The sequence below is a fragment of the Danio rerio genome, chromosome 5, assembly GCF_052040795.2.
Source record: "Danio rerio strain M-AB ecotype USA chromosome 5, GRCz13ab, whole genome shotgun sequence".
In the NCBI taxonomy this organism is placed as follows: domain Eukaryota; kingdom Metazoa; phylum Chordata; class Actinopteri; order Cypriniformes; family Danionidae; genus Danio; species Danio rerio.
Genome location: NC_141025.1, coordinates 69,123,603 through 69,142,656, shown reverse-complemented (window position 1 = coordinate 69,142,656; position 19,054 = coordinate 69,123,603). Strand labels below are relative to the sequence as shown.

The following is a 19,054-nucleotide window of genomic DNA, read 5'->3' as shown; positions in this document are numbered from 1 at the left end:
TATTCATCTTTTATTAAGGGTTGTAACTTATGTTTTGTCGCTGTGTCAATAGTATATCATGACGATTATAATTCTATAAGTGTGCACATCAATACTGTAACTATAATCAGCTAGAAATCAGCTGAAAACACTAACTGCTATTTTCCTCTATGGAGGAAATGATTAGGAGCTCATCAGTCGTATCTTAGTGAAATGAACTCATTTAAAAAGCGATTCCAAATCAACCCCAAGATTCAGGCAATCTAGTTTTTGCATTAACATATAAAAGAGTGATTACATGATAGTGATGTATTTTATATTTTGACTCTATGATGAGGATATCAGTCCTCTGGTTACTCTGTGTGAAGGTATACTGGTTAACTGCAATGAGTATAGTGAATGAGACCAGATTGTGTTATGTCCTAGTTTTAATTAAAGGGATAGTTCACCCAAAAATAAAAAAAATACTCATTATTTACACACCCTCAAGTGGTTCCAAACCTTTATGACTTTCTTTTCTTCTGTTGAACACAAAGTAAGATATTTTGAAGAATGTTGGAAACTGGTAACCACCGACAAACATAGTAAGATAACACAAATACTATGAAAGTCAATGGTTACACGTTTTCAGCATTCTTCAAAATATCTTCTTTTGTGTTCTAAAGGAGTAGAATCTAAAACAGGTTTGTGAGGAAGTGAAGGGTGAACTACTTTTTATGTTTTTGGATGAACTCTTTAAAATATTGATTTCATGATGTCACCAATAAGGTCATATCATGCTATCAATTTGACTTTATTTAGGGATGCACTGATATGTAGTGTTTGACCGATAACGAATAACTCTTTAAATTTGGAGGCTGATAAATTTTATTTTGACATTTTTTTTGACATAATTGTGAAACAAATTGCAAACACACAAAGTAAACAGTTGATTTTGTTGTAAGTTCGTAGCTTCAGAAGAGTTTGAACTGATATCAGAACTTCATTAATCAATTATTCTTTACTATGGCCAACTTTCTTTTAAATAAATTAAAATCTACTGCCTTACCTAAAAAAAAGCATAAATAAAGCAATCAATTCAACTTAACATTAATCAAAATTAAATAAAATTTCATTAAAATACTAAAAAAGTAGCAGGCAGCCAGCATGTTAATTAATAGGTAGGTATACTGGTTAACTGCAATGAGTACAGTAATTTACCCAGCAGAAATAATCCATAATTTCTCGGCTTAAATATATCAGCCTAATGTTGTTATCAGACTGATAATGATAGCATTAAAAATAGTGTTCATGTCGAAGCCAATAGCGTAATGGTTAGAGCGTCGACACATGCACTCCGGTGCTCACAGTTCAATTCCAGTTCAGTACTTCCATTCTCTCTGCTCCCCATGCTTTACTGTCAATACTCTACTGTCCTATGCATTAAAGGTGAGAAAAAATAAATAAAATAAAAAATAGCATTTATCTGCTGATACTGAAATTGTCGGCGATATATATAGTGCATTCCTAAATGTATTGATATGTTATAACACTCATATTATTATCTATTAAGTATTAGAAGTTACAATCTTCTTATTTATTAAGTTATTCATTCTTTTCATGTTGATCGACACAAATTTTCTCATGTTACAACTAGTCATGTGCCATAACAGGAAATTTAGCATGGAAAGCATGGCAGAATAAATGTAATGCAAAAATAAAACAGTAGAAGCATGCATTTATTCATTCAACTGGTTTAAAAAGCTAATAAACGACTTGATTCCCTAAAGTTTTACATTTTCATTTATGTGGACGCACATAATAAATTACACGCATACAGAATCTGACCAACCTCTAGGTTTATTTTTGTGTACTCCTCCATTTTAATCATCATCTTCATCCTCCTCTTCCTCCAGATCCTCAGTTTCCTCCATAGCCGCCGTCTGCTCCTCCATTGCAGCTTTTAAAGCCTGTTCTTCCTCCACACTGGGGTCCAAAGCCTCTGTGGTTTCTGGCCCGCTGGGGTACTCGCTTTGGGGTGGTGGAGGCAACACTGGGGTGAAGGGTTCTCCGATAAATTTCAGCCCCCATCCAATGTATATGTTTCCAAAATTCCTAAAAGAGATAGCAGAAAAATAGTTTTACTCTACTTATCAGGATTCCACATGCTTTTAGTAGGCAATACATTCTGAAGAGCATCTTACTTGCCACTACAGTAAGCATAAGCTCCAGGCCAAAGATTGGAGCGAAGCACAGCGATGGCAAACTGAGGAATGAGGTTTGAGGACATCATAGAGCTCCAAGGTGGAGTATCATTGAGCTCTGTGAACAGAACATATTGTGTGTTAGAGCTCAAGGGGGGCAGCATTTATACGCCAGGAGGTGTTGCAATACTGACTTGCATCTTCAGATAGAGGCGTCAGAAGAGGGGGCCCGACTTCAGGCTCTAGTTCATCAGGTTCTTCCTCTCGTTCTTCATCCTCGGCATCTTCGTCAACATCATCCACAGGCTTCTTAGTTACGTTGACCCATACACAGCGGCCCTAACATTCAGACGTGTAGAGTAATGTGTGAATGTCTTTAGCATGTTAGATTAAAAAAGGTTTACACACACACACGATTCATGAAGCACCCCCACTAAAATGTAATCTCGTGTAACAATAGTTCAAAGACAAAGAGTTGTTTGATGACACAATAAAATACTCAAGATCATGTTTAAAGATCATGCTGTAGCCCTAGAACTATAAATAATTATCATTTTAAAAATGTCTACATCGCCACTATCTTTCATATAGTGTATAACATTATCTGTTGTTGCTTTTAAATATATATTATGCTGAATAACGACAGAACAATGGGTAATGGAGAATTTATAGAGCCATGAACCTGCCTCTTTCGGTTCAAGTCTATCTCAGAACTTCTTCAAAAAATGCCTCAAAATGGGTGTGAATCACTGCAAGCAAGGGAAGAGTGGGCATGGCTGGCAGTGCAGTAGAAAAAGAGAGGAGCGAACAACTGTTGTCGGTTGGCCCACAAAATGAGACACAAACCTAAGGAGACCCATGATTTTATATAGTTTACAAAGTAAAATGCAACAAAATAAACAAGTTTAATGTCCTGGTACATTTGTTATTCGTAATTTCATATTCACATAAGCACAATTTGTTATATCATCATAAAGGTAATCGTGTTTAAATAAACACTATAAATGAGGCGGACTTCTCTCCTCAATCCCCAAGTCTAAATTCAGACACAGTGGCTAGCAGTGTAGCAGGTCTCCTTCCCTATCTGTTCCAACCATTAGCCCTGCCGGTAATCTGGAGGATTCTAAAAATAGGAGAATGCAGCCACACGGATATAGCGGTGTCTGAATGGTAACAAACTCAACTGATAAAATACGAAATCCGCCATTCTCTAATTCTCGTACAGCTCCCCTGACAAAAATGCTTGGCCCTGACTGCACCACTGGGAAAAAACATGCAACAAAACCCTGTGAATTATGGAAACAAACACATAATGTTGCGACCCTTCATAAACAGCTAAATACTGCTTGCCGTTCGTGGACATGGTCTCAGTCACTGGGTCTCACCGCTTGGCAGGTCTGCTTTGCCTTTGAAAGCACACATGCTCTCATGAATAATTAAAAAGCAGGGTCTTCTCATAGGATAAGAAAACTTTGCTATGAATAATAATGAGAAACCGATGCGTCATCACTCTGCTAGCAGATACATTACGTTGTGTTACGTCACCGATTTTGATCCCCCCCCAAAAAAATTATTTTACTTCCAGAAGATGAAATTAGCTGACAAAAGCTTCAAATGATCCAGTTTTCCCCACAATTAAAGCTGACAGGTGCTGTTGTCGTCTTAACTGATGTGTAACAAATCTGTTAACATTTCAAAAAAATACTCAAGGGTGTCTTGAACCTTTAAGCCAACTTTATTACCTGTGTAAGTATATGCTGTACATGATGGACCCATAGATTCAGAGACTCAGCCATCTCATTTACTTGGATGCCCTCAAAGGTAGGGTTCTCCTCAAAGCTGTCTCGCAGGCCATCGTCCTCACCTTCATCCTCTCCAAACTGATAGAATCCCAGAGGACTGACATGGGTTCCCGCCGAGATTCGTGCGATCTGGGCACGCAGATAATTGGCCTCATTGCCTGGAAAAGGAGGGTAACTCACAACAGGAGCATCAAGCTTGCCTGTGAAGAACCTGCGGATCTGCCGCGCTACTGTAATCTGCACTGGAGTGACCACCGGCAGTCTGACCCACGGCATACCAGGCTCTTGACACACAAAATAGGTGAATTTATTGGCGCCGGTGTGATTTCCTTCTTTTGGCACTGATGCAGATGGCTTGTAAGTGGATTTGGGCAGCGGATCAGCCTGGAAGTAAAGTTCAATCATTTCAGTTAAACGGTAAGATTATGCAAAAATTAAAATCCTGTTATTAATGACTGAGCCTCAAGTCTTTTCAATCACCAAAGACCTACGTTTATCTTCTGAACGCAAATAAAGAAACTTTAGATGAAATTTGAGAACTCTCTCATCATCTACAGTAGGGGTCACCAATCTCGGTCCTGGAGGGCCGGTGTCCCTGCAGGGTTTAGCTTCAACTTGCCTCAACACACCTGTCTGGATGTTTCAAGTATACCTAGTAAGACCTTAATTAGCTTGTTCAGGTGTGTTTGATTAGGGTTTGAGCTAAAATCTGCAGGACACCGGCCCTCCAGGAACAAGTTTGGTGACCCCTGATCTACAGGAATAGTCCCAAAATAATCCAGAAAAGGAACTAAAAACATTGTTAAAACATATCATGTGACTTCAGTAGGGGTATCAAAAATTATTTGAATTTCGAATATTTGTAAAATGTATTAAATAAAGACACAATTGCAAAAACCTGCATTCTGATTGCTAGGGTTTCACTTTCACTTCACAGATGACAGCCAGTGCTGCCAACTATTTCCAATGAAAAGTAGCTAAAGCCTGCCCGAAAAGTAGCTAAATTTTGCCTTATGATGACACGCACTGATTTGCATATCATCACATAGTATCTGACAAGCATAAGCCTATCATGTCTCTATTATCTGAGGCGTCGTGTATTGTATTATATTATATTATATTATATTATATTATATTATATTATATTTAAACATTACTTCCAGATGCACAATAAGTAGGTTCTTATTAACATACTACTTTGTGTGATGACGTCATTGCGTAATCGCAACTCGAAACTTTATAAAGTATACAAAATAATTAATGATTTCTCAGATTGACAGGCCATCTCAGCAAAAACATTTGTAATATGTTCATTTAGATTTGTATGACAAATAGAGTTGACTGTTTGTAAAAGTAACACAAACACTTTTTGAAGTGAATTTTTTATTTTTAAATGTAACACTGATAATGAACAGTTACATTCTTTTAAACAATCACAGCTTGTGTACTTACTGTTTTTAACTTGTAAAATTAACACATTTGTGAAAGTGACAACAATTATAGCACTACTGGAATTAATTGCTACCTAAATTACCAACAATTATACATGTTAACAAACATCAGTAAATTAACAAATGATTAACAAATGAGCCAGCACTTTACTCTACTGAATGAACCCTGCAGCCACTGCTCTATTGAGTCACTTGCTAAAAAAAAAATGCTAAAAGTAGCCAAATGAATGTTAAAAATTGCTAAATTTGTTGCTAGGTGCTTTTTGAAAAAATTTGCTAGGATATTATGTAAAGTTGCTAAATCTAGCAACAAAATTGCTAAGTTGGCAACACTTTGTGTGCATGCATAAAAAAACAGTTGATGGAAACGCCATGATGCGCATAAATTTTAAAAATGCGCATAAGTTAACTGGGTAGGATAAACTTTTTATTCGATAAGAAAAGATGTGCATAAACTGCAATGGAAACTCTTTTACCCCACAAACTCCAGCATGCGCTTTAAAAAAGGTCATGTGATTTTGTTAAAAGAGATCATGTGATGCTTAAAACCTGTGTGAATGGACAAAACGTCAGGCTGAGCACATTATAAAACATCTGGGGCCTCATGTATCAACGCTGCGTACGCACAAAAACTTTGCGTACGCCAGGTTTCATGCTCAGAATCGCTCACGTTTGGATTTACTAACAATGAACTGAACGTGGGAATGTGCGCAGCTTCACGGCAGCTTTCTGGCTGGCGTACGCACATTTTTTGTGCGTTTCTGTTTTATTTCCATTGGCGACTCCTAGAGGCAGTTGTGTTAAATTCCTCTCTACAAAGTGTCTGAGCCTTGCAATGGCAGCTGTATGAGACGGGTTCAGCAGGTATGTAAGGTTTCCATACCATACATTTGACCAGCTAAACATTAAAGCACAATTTGCAGCAGTCGCCTGTTTTCCCAATGTAATCTGAGCTATCTACTGCACACACATTGCTATAAATACACTATCTGAAGATGAATTTGCATGCGTGAATCAGAAACATTTCCATTCAATAAATGTGCAAATAAAATATGATGCTTATTGATATGAACTTATTGATGATTCCTACTTGTCTTTCTCGTGATAAATAGTTGGCAAAATCTAATATGTAGCGGGGGAAAAAACAAGAAAGAGTTCATCAGACGCTGGATTTGAGCCGAGTTCATGCTCGAACGTATCAATTCATGATCACATTTGTCTTACGAGTAGCGCCACTGAGACTGTTAAGCGTCCTGCAACATTTTACAGATATAAACCACACTATTTCTTTTGTTAATGCACTCAGTGCGATGTTCAGACCCAACTGTGTTGACCGCATCAGCTAAACTCTCCCACTCAATTTTTTTCTTTTGTTGTTAATTCCGGAGAACAAACTTGCAAATAAAACCGCTTTTCTCCGGTCTACCTCCGAAAGCAGCACCTCCAATTCACATTCTGTTCAAAGTTTCTCTTCTTGCTTGCTTTTGCCATTGCTTTTTCGTTGGGTTTTTCCATTAGCATAGTCATTAGCATATTCATATGGGGGAGGAGGCAGGGAGGGGTTTTGTGCTCGTGCATGTTGCGCTCAGTTTCACGTTCATTTTGATGAGCCAGGGGCCTCATGTACGAAGACTTGCGTGGAAATCTTAACAACAAAAGAAAAAAATTAACAACAAAAGAAAAAAATTGAGTGGGAGAGTTTAGCTGATACGGTTAACACAGTTGGGTCTGATCATCGCACTGAGTGCATTTAAAAAAGAAATAGTGTGGTTTATATCTGTAAAATGTTGCAGTACACTTAGCAGTCTCAGTGGCGCACCTCATAAGAAGCATATGATCATGTACTGACACGTTCGAGCATAAACTCGGCTCGAATCCAGCGTCTGATGAACTCTTTCTTCTTTTTTTCCCCGCTACATATCAGATTTTGCCCACTATTTATCACGAGAAAGACAAGTAGGAATCATCAATAAGTTTGTGCATCATATTTTATTTGCACATTTATTGAATGGAAATGTTTCTGATTCACGCATGCAAATTCATCTTCAGATAGTGTCTTTATAGCAATGTGCGTGCAGTAGATAGCTCAGATTACATTGGGAAAACAGGCGACCGCTGCAAATTGTGCTTTAATGTTTACCTTTATCTGCTAGATGAACCCGTCTCATACAGCTGCCATTGCAAGGCTCAGACACTTTGTAGAGAGGAATTTAACACAACTGCCTCTAGGAGTCGCCAATGGAAATAAAACAGACACGCAAAAAAAATGTGCGTACGCCTGCCAGAAAGCTGCCGTGAACCTGCGCACATTCCCACGTTCAGTTCATTGTTAGTAAATCCAAACGTGAGCGATTCTGAGCGTAAAACTTGGCGTACGCAAAGTTTTTGTGCGTACGCAGCGTTGATACATGAGGCCCCTGGGGCCTCATGTACGAAGACTTGCGTGGAAATCATACTAAAACATTGCGTACGCACAAAGCTGTAAATGTGCGTACGCAGAAAAAAATTCAGATGTATGAAACACTGCGTACGCCGAATCTCACACATATTCTTTTGTACATCTGAATGAACGTGAAACTGAGCGCAATATGCACGAGCGCAAAACCCCTTCCTGCCTCCTCCCCCGTATGAATATGCAAATGACTATGCTAATGGCAAAACCCAACGAAAAAGCAATGGCAAAAGCAAGCAAGAAGAGAAACTTTGAACAGTGTGAATTGTAGGTGCTGCTTTCGCAGGTAGACCGGAGAAAAGCGGTTTTATTTGCAAGTTTGTTCTCCGGAATTAACAACAAAAGAAAAAAATTGAGTGGGAGAGTTTAGCTGATGCGGTCAACACAGTTGGGTCTGAACATTGCACTGACTGAATTAGAAAAGAAATAGTGTGGTTTATAGGTGTAAAATGTTGCAGTACCCTTAACAGTCTCAGTGGCGCTGCTCGTAAGATGCATGTCAACATGTTTTGACACGTTCGAGCAAGAACTCGGTTCGAATCCAGCGTCTTTTGAAGTTTTTCTTCTTTTTTCCCCCCGCTACATATCAGATTTTGCCTTTTATTTATCACGAGAAAGACAAGTAGGAATCATCAATAAGTTTGTGCATCATATTTTATTTGCACATTTATTGAATGGAAATGTTTCTGATTCACGCATGCAAATTCATCTTCAGATAGTGTCTTTATAGCAATGTGCGTGCAGTAGATAGCTCAGATTACATTGGGAAAACAGGCGACCGCTGCAAATTGTGCTTTAATGTTTAGCTGGTCAACTGTATGGTATGGAAATCTTATATACCTGGTAGAATAACCTGTCTCATATAGCTGCCATTGCAAGGCTCAGACACTTTGTAGAGAGCAATTTAACACAATTGCCTCTAGGAGTCGCCAATGAAAATAAAAAAAACACGCACAAAAAATGTGCGTACGCCAGCCGTAAAGCTGGCGTGGAGCTGCGCACATTCCCACGTTCAGTTCATTGTTAGTAAATCCAAACGTGAGCGATTCTGAGCGTGAAACCTGGCGTACGCAAAGTTTTTGTGTGTATGCAGCGTTGATACATGAGGCCCCTGAAATGTTGTTTTGGTCCTTATAAAAGGCCTTACCGTTTCAGTATTAGTGTTATTAGGCTGGCTTGTCAAAGCCAGACTACTGTTATCCTTTCTAAACTTATTAGGCTGGCTTGTCAAAGCCAACCTACTGTTATCCTATTTAAACTTATTATTAGGCTGGCTTGAGAAACAAGCCAGACTACTGAAATCCTATTTAAACTTATTATTTTTTTTATATATTATTAGGCTGGCTTGTCAAAGCCAGACTACTGTTCTACTATTTAAACTTATTATTATTATTAATTAGGCTGGCTTGTCAAAGCCAACCTACTGTTATGCTATTTAAACTTATTATTATTATTTTTATTTATTATTCTTCTTCTGAGACTAAAATTCAAAATCTATCTGCTCCTTGAACTTTCAAACTATTACCACCAAACTCACACCAGACCTCCAAACTGGTCTGACTCTTTATGCTATATCTTTTCCGACTGATCCGACTTTCGGTTTTCCGAAAAACGTCCCGGGACTGTCGGAAAAATCCCATAGACTTAACATTGGATCAAACTTTGTGACCTCATAACTCTGCGTCAGACTGTTGCACAGACTTCTAACTGGGCTCATTTAACTCAGACTATCAAACTGCCAATGACTGATCACCTTTAAACTTTCTAGCCACGCCCTAGCAACCACTTTTGGACCCTAGTAACTGTCCCATAGACTTCAATTCAATAGACTCTCATTGACTTAACATGGGATCAAACTTTGTGAGCTCATAACTCTGAATCAGACTGTCTTACAGACTAATGGCTGAGCTCATTTAACTCCGAATACCAAACTGCCAATAACTGATGAGCTTTTAACTTTCTAGCCACACCCCTAACTACCACATACTGCACCCTAGCAACTGTCCCGTAGACTTCCATTACAAAAGACTCTCATTGACTTAACATGGGATCAAACTTTGTGAGCTCATAACTCTGCATCAGACTGTCATAGAGACTAATGGCTGAGCTCATTTAACTCAGACTACCAAACTACCAATAACTGATGAGCTTTTAACTTTCTAGCCACACCCCTAACTACCACATACTGCACCCTAGCAACTGTCCTATAGACTGTAATTAGCTGTGCTGTCAAATGCTTATAAATCTAACATACTAATGACATGCCAATCATGCTAGCAACATGCTACTCATATGCTAATCATGCTAATGACATGCTAACTCATACTGGAAACATGCTAATGACATGCTAATTTGTACAAGAATCATGCTAGTAACATGCTAATTCATACTAGACTCATGTTAATAACTGGCCTACATGCATATCTTTGCTTAGCAGTGTCCTATTGACTTGGGGGATGGCTCATCTGACTTAGACAACCAATGAGCATCTCAATATGATAATGAAGCTCACAAGCCACGCCCCCAAATTGATTCCATAGACTTTCATTAAAATAGGCCAAGATGCATATCTTTGCATAGCAGTGTCACAGAGACATGGGGGTTGGTTCATTTGACTTAGACAGCCAACCACATTCAAGTGCACTCTGTAACCTCGCCCATAGCAACAAAACAGAGTACCCTAGCAACCATTCATCAACAGCTATATCTCAGCATCAGAACATCGTAGAGACTTGGAGATTGGCTCGTTTGACTCATGCTAGCAAACGGAACTTCCTAAATGCTGCACATGCTAGCAGTGATTAGCTACATGCTAATATTGGCTAGCCAAGTACTGTAACTTGCTAGAAATGCTTACTAAGTATAAATGTTTTATCAAGCATGTATGTGAGGCTTGCCTAGTAACCAACCAGGGTACCCTAGCAACTGCCTAGCAACCACCCAAATTACCCTAGCAACCGCCTAGCAACCACCTAGCAACGGCCTAGTAATGCCTTAGTAAGGGCCTAGCGACCACTCAGGACACCCTAGCAACCGCCTAGCAACGCCTTAGCAACCACTCAGAATACCTTAGCAACCACCTAGCAACACCCTAGCAACCACCTAGCAACCACTTGGGACACCTTAGCAACTGCCTAGCAACACCTTAGCAACCACCTAGCAACCACTCATAACACCCTAGCAACTGCCTAGCAACGCCTTAGCAACCACCTAGCAACCACTCAGGACACCTTAGCAACCACCTAGCAACATCTTAGCAACCACCTAGCAACCACTCAGGACACCCTAGCAACCACCTAGCAACGCCTTAGCAACCACTCAGAATACCCTAGCAACCATCTAGCAACCACTTAGGACACCTTAGCAACCACCCAGCAACACCTTAGCAACCACCTAGCAACCACTCAGAACACCCTAGCAACCGCCTAGCAACACCTTAGCAACTACCTAGCAACCACTTAGGACACCCTAGCAACCGTCTAGCAACACCTTAGCAACCACCTAGCAACACCTTAGCACATGCTAATTCGTGCTAGAATCATGCTAACAACATGCTAATTCATGCTAGAATCATACTAACAACATGCTAACTTCATGCTAGAATCATGCTAATTCATGCTAAAATCGTGCTAGTAACATGCTAATTCATGCTAGAATCATGCTAGTAACATGCTAATTCATACTGGAATCATGCTAGAAACATGCTAATTCATGCTAGAATCATGCTAATAACATGCTAATTCATACTGGAATCATGCTAGTAACATGCTAATTCATGCTAGAATCATGCTAATAACATGTTAATTCATACTAGAATCAACCTAATGACATGCTAATTCATACTAGACTCATGCTATTAACATGCTAATTCTTACTGGAATCATGCTAGTAACATGCTAATTCATGCTAGAATCATGCTAATAACATGCTAATTCATACTGGAATCATGCTAGTAACTTGCTAGTTCATCCTAGAATCATGCTAGTAACATGCTAATTTATGCTAGAATCAAGCTAGTAACATGCTAACTCATGCTAGAATCATGCTAATACCATGCTAACTCATACTAGAATCATGCTAATAACATGCTAATTCATACTAGAATCATGCTAATTCATACTAGAATCATGCTAGCTACATGCTAATTCATGCTAGAATCATGCTAGTAACATGCTTATTCATGCTAGAATCATGCTAATAACATGCTAATTTATACTAGAATCATGCTAGTAACATGCTAATTCATACTAGACTCATGCTAGTGACATGCTAATTCATACTAGAATCATGCTAATAACATGCTAATTCATGCTAGAATCATGCTAATAACATGCTAATTTATTCTAGAATCATGCTAGTAACATGCTAATTCATACTAGACTCATGCTAGTGACATGCTAATTCATACTAGAATCATGCTAGTGACATGCTAGTTCATACTAGAATCTTGCTAATAACATGCTAATTTATGCTAGAATCATGCTAATAACATGCTAATTCATGCTAGAATCATGGTAGTAACATGCTAAATCGTGCTAGAATCATGCTAATTCATGCTAATAACATGCTAATCCATGCTAGAATCGTACTAATAAGATGCTAATTCATGCTAATAACATGCTAATCTATGCTAGAATCATGTTAATAACATGCTACTTATACTTTTTCAAACTGTTTTTAAACTAAATAAACTATTACCAACAGGCTTTGTCAAGCCAGCCTCAAAGTTTGTCTCGACGAACTTTACTGTCTAGTTTTATTATTATTCTTCTTCTGAGACTAAAATTCAAACTCTATCTACTCCTTGAACTTTCAAGCTATTACCACCAAACTCACACCAGACCTCCAAACTGGTCTGACTCGGTATGCCATATCTCCTCAGACTGATCCAACTTTCGGTTTTCCGAAAAACGTCCCGGGACTGTCGGAAAAATCCCATAGACTTAACATTGGACCAAACTTTGTGACCTCGTAACTCTGCGTCAGACTGTCGCACAGAACTCTAACTAGGCTCATTTAACTCAGACTATCAAACTGTCAATGACTGATCACCTTTAAACTTTCTAGCCACGCCCTAGCAACCACTTTTGGACCCTAGTAACTGTCCCATAGACTTCAATTCAAAAGACTCTCATTGACTTAACATGGGATCAAACTTTGTGAGTTCATAACTCTGAATCAGACTGTCCTACAGACTAATGGCTGAGCTCATTTAACTCCGACTACCAAACTGCCAATAACTGATGAGCTTTTAACTTTCTAGACACACCCCTAAATACCACATACTGCACCCTAGCAACTGTCCCGTAGACTTCCATTCAAAAAACTCTTATTGACTTAACATGGGATCAAACTTTGTGAGCTCATAACTCTGCATCAGACTGTCCTACAGACTAATGGCTGAGCTCATTTAACTCCAACTAACAATCTGCCAATAACTGATGAGCTTTTAACTTTGTAGCCACACCCCTAACTACCACATACTGCACCCTAGCAACTGTCCCGTAGACTTCCATTACAAAAGGCTCTCATTGACTTAACATGGGATCAAACTTTGTGAGCTCATAACTCTGCATCAGACTGTCCTACAGACTAATGGCTGAGCTCATTTAACTCAGACTACCAAACTACCAATAACTGATGAGCTTTTAACTTTCTAGCCACACCCCTAACTACCACATACTGCACCCTAGCAACTGTCCTATAGACTGTAATTAGCTGTGCTATCAAATGCTTATAATTCTAACATACTAATGACATGCTAATCATGCTAGCAACATGCTACTCATATGCTAATCATGCTAATGACATGCTAACTCATACTGGAAACATGCTAATGACATGCTAATTTGTACAAGAATCATGCTAGTAACATGCTAATTCATACTAGACTCATGTTAATAACTGGCCTACATGCATATCTTTGCTTAGCAGTGTCCTATTGACTTAGGGATGGCTCATCTGACTCAGACAACCAATGAGCATCTCAATATGATAATGAAGCTCACAAGCCACGCCCCCAAATTGATTCCATAGACTTCCATTAAAATAGGCCAAGATGCATATCTTTGCATAGCAGTGTCATAGAGACATGGGGGTTGGTTCATTTGACTTAGACAGCCAACCACATTCAAGTGCACTCTGTAACCTCGCCCATAGCAAAAAAACAGAGTACCCTAGCAACCATTCATCAACAGCTATATCTCAGCATCCGAACACCGTAGTGACTTGGAGATTGGCTCGTTTGACTCATGCTAGCAAACGGAACTTCCTATATGCCACACATGCTAGCAGTGATTAGCTACATGCTAATATTGACTAGCCAAGTACTGTAACTTGCTAGACATGCTTACTTAGTTTAAATGTTTTATCAAGCATGTATGTGAGGCTTGCCTAGTAACCACCCAGGGTACCCTAGCAACTGCCTAGCAACCACCCAAATTACCCTAGCAACCGCCTAGCAACGGCCTAGTAATGCCTTAGTAAGGGCCTAGCGACCATTCAGGACACCCTAGCAACCGCCTAGCAATGCCTTAGCAACCATTTAGAATAACCTAGCAACCACCTAGCAACACCTTAGCAACCACCTAGCAACCACTTGAGACACCTTAGCAACCGCCTAGCAACACCTTAGCAACCACCTAGCAACCACTCAGAACACCCTAGCAACTGCCTAGCAACGCCTTAGCAACCACCTAGCAACCACTCAGGACACCCTAGCAACCACCTAGCGATGCCTTAACAACCACCTAGCAACCACTCAGGACACCCTAGCAACCCCCTAGCAATGCCTTAGCAACCACCCAGAATACCCTAGCAACTACCTAGCAACCACTTAGGACACCTTAGCAACCACCTAGCAACACCTTAGCAACTACTCAGAACACCCTAGCAACCGCCTAGCAACACCTTAGCAACCACCTAGCAACCACTCAGGACACCCTAACAACTGCCTAGCAACGACTTAGTAACCACTCAGAATACCCTAGCTACCACCTAAGCATGCTATGTGACATGCTAATTCATACTAGAATCATGCTAGTAACATGCTAATTCATACTACAATCATGCTCATAACATGCTAATTTATACTACAATCATGCTAGTAACATGCTAATTCATACTAGAATCATGCTAGTAACATGCTAATGCATGCTAGAATCATGCTAATAACATGCTAATTCACGCTAGAATCATGCTAGTAACATGTTAATTCATACTATAACCATGCTAATAACATGCTAATTCATGCTAGAATCATGCTAATAACATGCTAATTCACACTAGAATCATGCTAATTCAAACTAGAATCATGCTAGTAACAGGCTAATTCATACTAGAATCATGCTAGTAACATGCTAATGCATGCTAGAATCATGCCAGTAACATGCTAATTCATGCTAGAATCATACTAGTAACATGCTAATTCATGCTAGAATCATGCTAGTAGCATGCTAAAATCATACTAGAATCATGCTAGTGACATGCTTATTTATTCTAGAATCATGCTAGTAACATGCTTATTCATGCTAGAATCATGCTAATAACATGCTAATTCATACTAGAATCATGCTAATAACATGCTAATCCATGCTAGAATCATTCTAATTCATGCTAGAATCATGCCAATAACATGCTACTTATACTTTTTCAAACTGTTTTTAAACTAAATAAACTATTACCAACAGGCTTTGTCAAGCCAGCCTCAAAGTTTGTCTCGACGAACTTTACTGTCTAGTTCTTCTTCTTCTTCTTCTGAGACTAAAATTCAAAATCTATCTCCTCCTAGAGCTTTCGAGCTATGACCACCAAACTCACACCAGACCTCCAAACTATTCTGACTCGGTATGCCATATCTTTTCCGACTGATCCGACTTTCGATTTTCCGAAAAACGTCCCGGGACCGTCGGAAAAATCCCATAGACTTAACATTGGACCAAACTTTGTGACCTCATAACTCTGCATCAGACTGTCATACAGACTTCTAACTGGGCTCATTTTACTCAAACTACCTAACTGCCAATAACTGATGAGGTTTTAACTTTCTGGCCACGCCCTAGCAACCACTTTTGGACCCTAGAAACTGTCCCATAGACTTCCATTCAAAAGACTCTCATTGACTTAACATGGGATCAAACTTTGTGAGCTCATAACTCTGCATTAGACTGTCTTACAGACTAATAGCTGAGCTCATTTAACTCAGACTACCAAACTGCCAATAACTGATGAGCTTTAAACTTTCTAGCCACACCCTAACTACCAGATACTGCACCCTAGCAACAACTGCCCCATAGACTTTTATTGCAAAAGACTGTCATTGACTTAACAATAGATCTAACTTTGTGACCTCAAAACTATCTATCCTTTTTCAAACTGCATTAATCTATCTATCTATCTATCTATCTATCTATCTATCTATCTATCTATCTATCTATCTATCTATCTATCTATCTATCTATCTATCTATCTATCTATCTATCTATCTATCTATAAACTGCTTTAATCTATCTATCTATCTATCTATCTATCTATCTATCTATCTATCTATCTATCTATCTATCTATCTATCTATCTATCTATCTATCTATCTATCTATCTATCTATCTATCTATCTACAAACTGCTTTAATCTATCTATCTATCTATCTATCTATCTATCTATCTATCTATCTATCTATCTATCTATCTATCTATCTATCTATCTATCTATCTATCTATCTATCTATCTATCTATCTATCTATCTATCTATCTATCTATCTATCTATTTATCTATAAACTGTTTTTATCTATCTATCTATCTATCTATCTATCTATCTATCTATCTATCTATCTATCTATCTATCTATCTATCTATCTATCTATCTATCTATCTATCTATCTATCTATCTATAAACTGCTTTAATCTATCTATCTATCTATCTATCTATCTATCTATCTATCTATCTATCTATCTATCTATCTATCTATCTATCTATCTATCTATCTATCTATCTATCTATCTATCTATCTATCTATCTATAAACTGCTTTAATCTATCTATCTATCTATCTATCTATCTATCTATCTATCTATCTATCTATCTATCTATCTATCTATCTATCTATCTATCTATCTATCTATCTATCTATCTATCTATCTATCTACAAACTGCTTTAATCTATCTATCTATCTATCTATCTATCTATCTATCTATCTATCTATCTATCTATCTATCTATCTATCTATCTATCTATCTATCTATCTATCTATCTATCTATCTATCTATCTATCTATAAACTGCTTTAATCTATCTATCTATCTATCTATCTATCTATCTATCTATCTATCTATCTATCTATCTATCTATCTATCTATCTATCTATCTATCTATCTATCTATCTATCTATCTATTTATCTATCTATCTATCTATAAACTGTTTTCATCTATCTATCTATCTATCTATCTATCTATCTATCTATCTATCTATCTATCTATCTATCTATCTATCTATCTATCTATCTATCTATCTATCTATCTATCTATCTATCTATCTATCTATCTATAAACTGCTTTAATCTATCTATCTATCTATCTATCTATCTATCTATCTATCTATCTATCTATCTATCTATCTATCTATCTATCTATCTATCTATCTATCTATCTATCTATCTATCTATGAACTGTTTTTATCTATCTATCTATCTATCTATCTATCTATCTATCTATCTATCTATCTATCTATCTATCTATCTATCTATAAACTGTTTTTATCTATCTATCTATCTATCTATCTATCTATCTATCTATCTATCTATCTATCTATCTATCTATCTATCTATCTATCTATCTATCTATCTATCTATCTATCTATCTATCTATCTATCTATCTATCTATCTATCTATCTATCTATCTATCTATCTATCTATCTATCTATCTATCTATCTATCTATCTATCTATCTATCTATCTATCTATCTATCTATCTATCTATCTATCTATCTATCTATAAACTGTTTTTATCTATCTATCTATCTATCTATCTATCTATCTATCTATCTATCTATCTATCTATCTATCTATCTATCTATCTATCTATCTATCTATCTATAAACTGTTTTTATCTATCTATCTATCTATCTATCTATCTATCTATCTATCTATCTATCTATCTATCTATCTATCTATCTATCTATCTATCTATCTATCTATCTATCTATCTATCTATCTATCTATAAACTGTTTTTATCTATCTATCTATCTATAAACTGTTTTTATCTATCTATCTATCTATCTATCTATCTATCTATCTATCTATCTATCTATCTATCTATCTATCTATCTATCTATCTATCTATCTATCTATCTATCTATCTATCTATCTATCTATCTATCTATAAACTGTTTTTATCTATCATCTATCTATCTATCTATCTATCTATCTATCTATCTATCTATCTATCTATCTATCTATCTATCTATCTATCTATCTATCTATCTATCTATCTATCTATCTATCTATCTATCTATCTATAAACTGTTTTTATCTATCTATCTATCTATCTATCTATCTATCTATCTATCTATCTATCTATCTATCTATCTATCTATCTATCTATCTATCTATCTATCTATCTATCTATCTATAAACTGTTTTTATCTATCTATCTATCTATCTATCTATCTATCTATCTATCTATCTATCTATCTATCTATCTATCTATCTATCTATCTATCTATCTATCTATCTATCTATAAACTGTTTTTATCTATCTATCTATCTATCTATCTATCTATCTATCTATCTATCTATCTATCTATCTATCTATCTATCTATCTATCTATCTATCTATCTATCTATCTATCTATCTATCTATCTATCTATCTATAAACTGCTTTAATCTATCTATCTATCTATCTATCTATCTATCTATCTATCTATCTATCTATCTATCTATCTATCTATCTATCTATCTATCTATCTATCTATCTATATATCTATCTATCTATCTATCTATCTATCTATCTATCTATCTATCTATCTATCTATCTATAAACTGTTTTTATCTATCTATCTATCTATCTATCTATCTATCTATCTATCTATCTATCTATCTATCTATCTATCTATCTATCTATCTATCTATCTATCTATCTATCTATAAACTGTTTTTATCTATCTATCTATCTATCTATCTATCTATCTA

At 37.0% G+C, this 19,054-nt stretch overlaps 1 protein-coding gene across 1 annotated transcript in view; it reads right to left on the bottom strand.

Annotated features, from left to right (window-relative positions):
* Positions 1-1,802: 1,802 nt before the first annotated feature.
* The window catches only part of rsph4a (radial spoke head component 4A), a 43,807-nt gene continuing 26,555 nt past the window's right edge, over positions 1,803-19,054 (bottom strand). Inside the window, exons 4-7 of the mRNA XM_087254582.1 lie at positions 3,905-4,348; positions 2,357-2,501; positions 2,163-2,280; positions 1,803-2,073 (exon numbers count right to left, since the gene is read on the bottom strand). Coding sequence (XP_087110708.1) covers positions 1,842-2,073; positions 2,163-2,280; positions 2,357-2,501; positions 3,905-4,348 — 939 coding nt within the window. The 3' untranslated portion in view covers positions 1,803-1,841. The remainder of the gene's footprint in view (positions 2,074-2,162; positions 2,281-2,356; positions 2,502-3,904; positions 4,349-19,054) is intronic.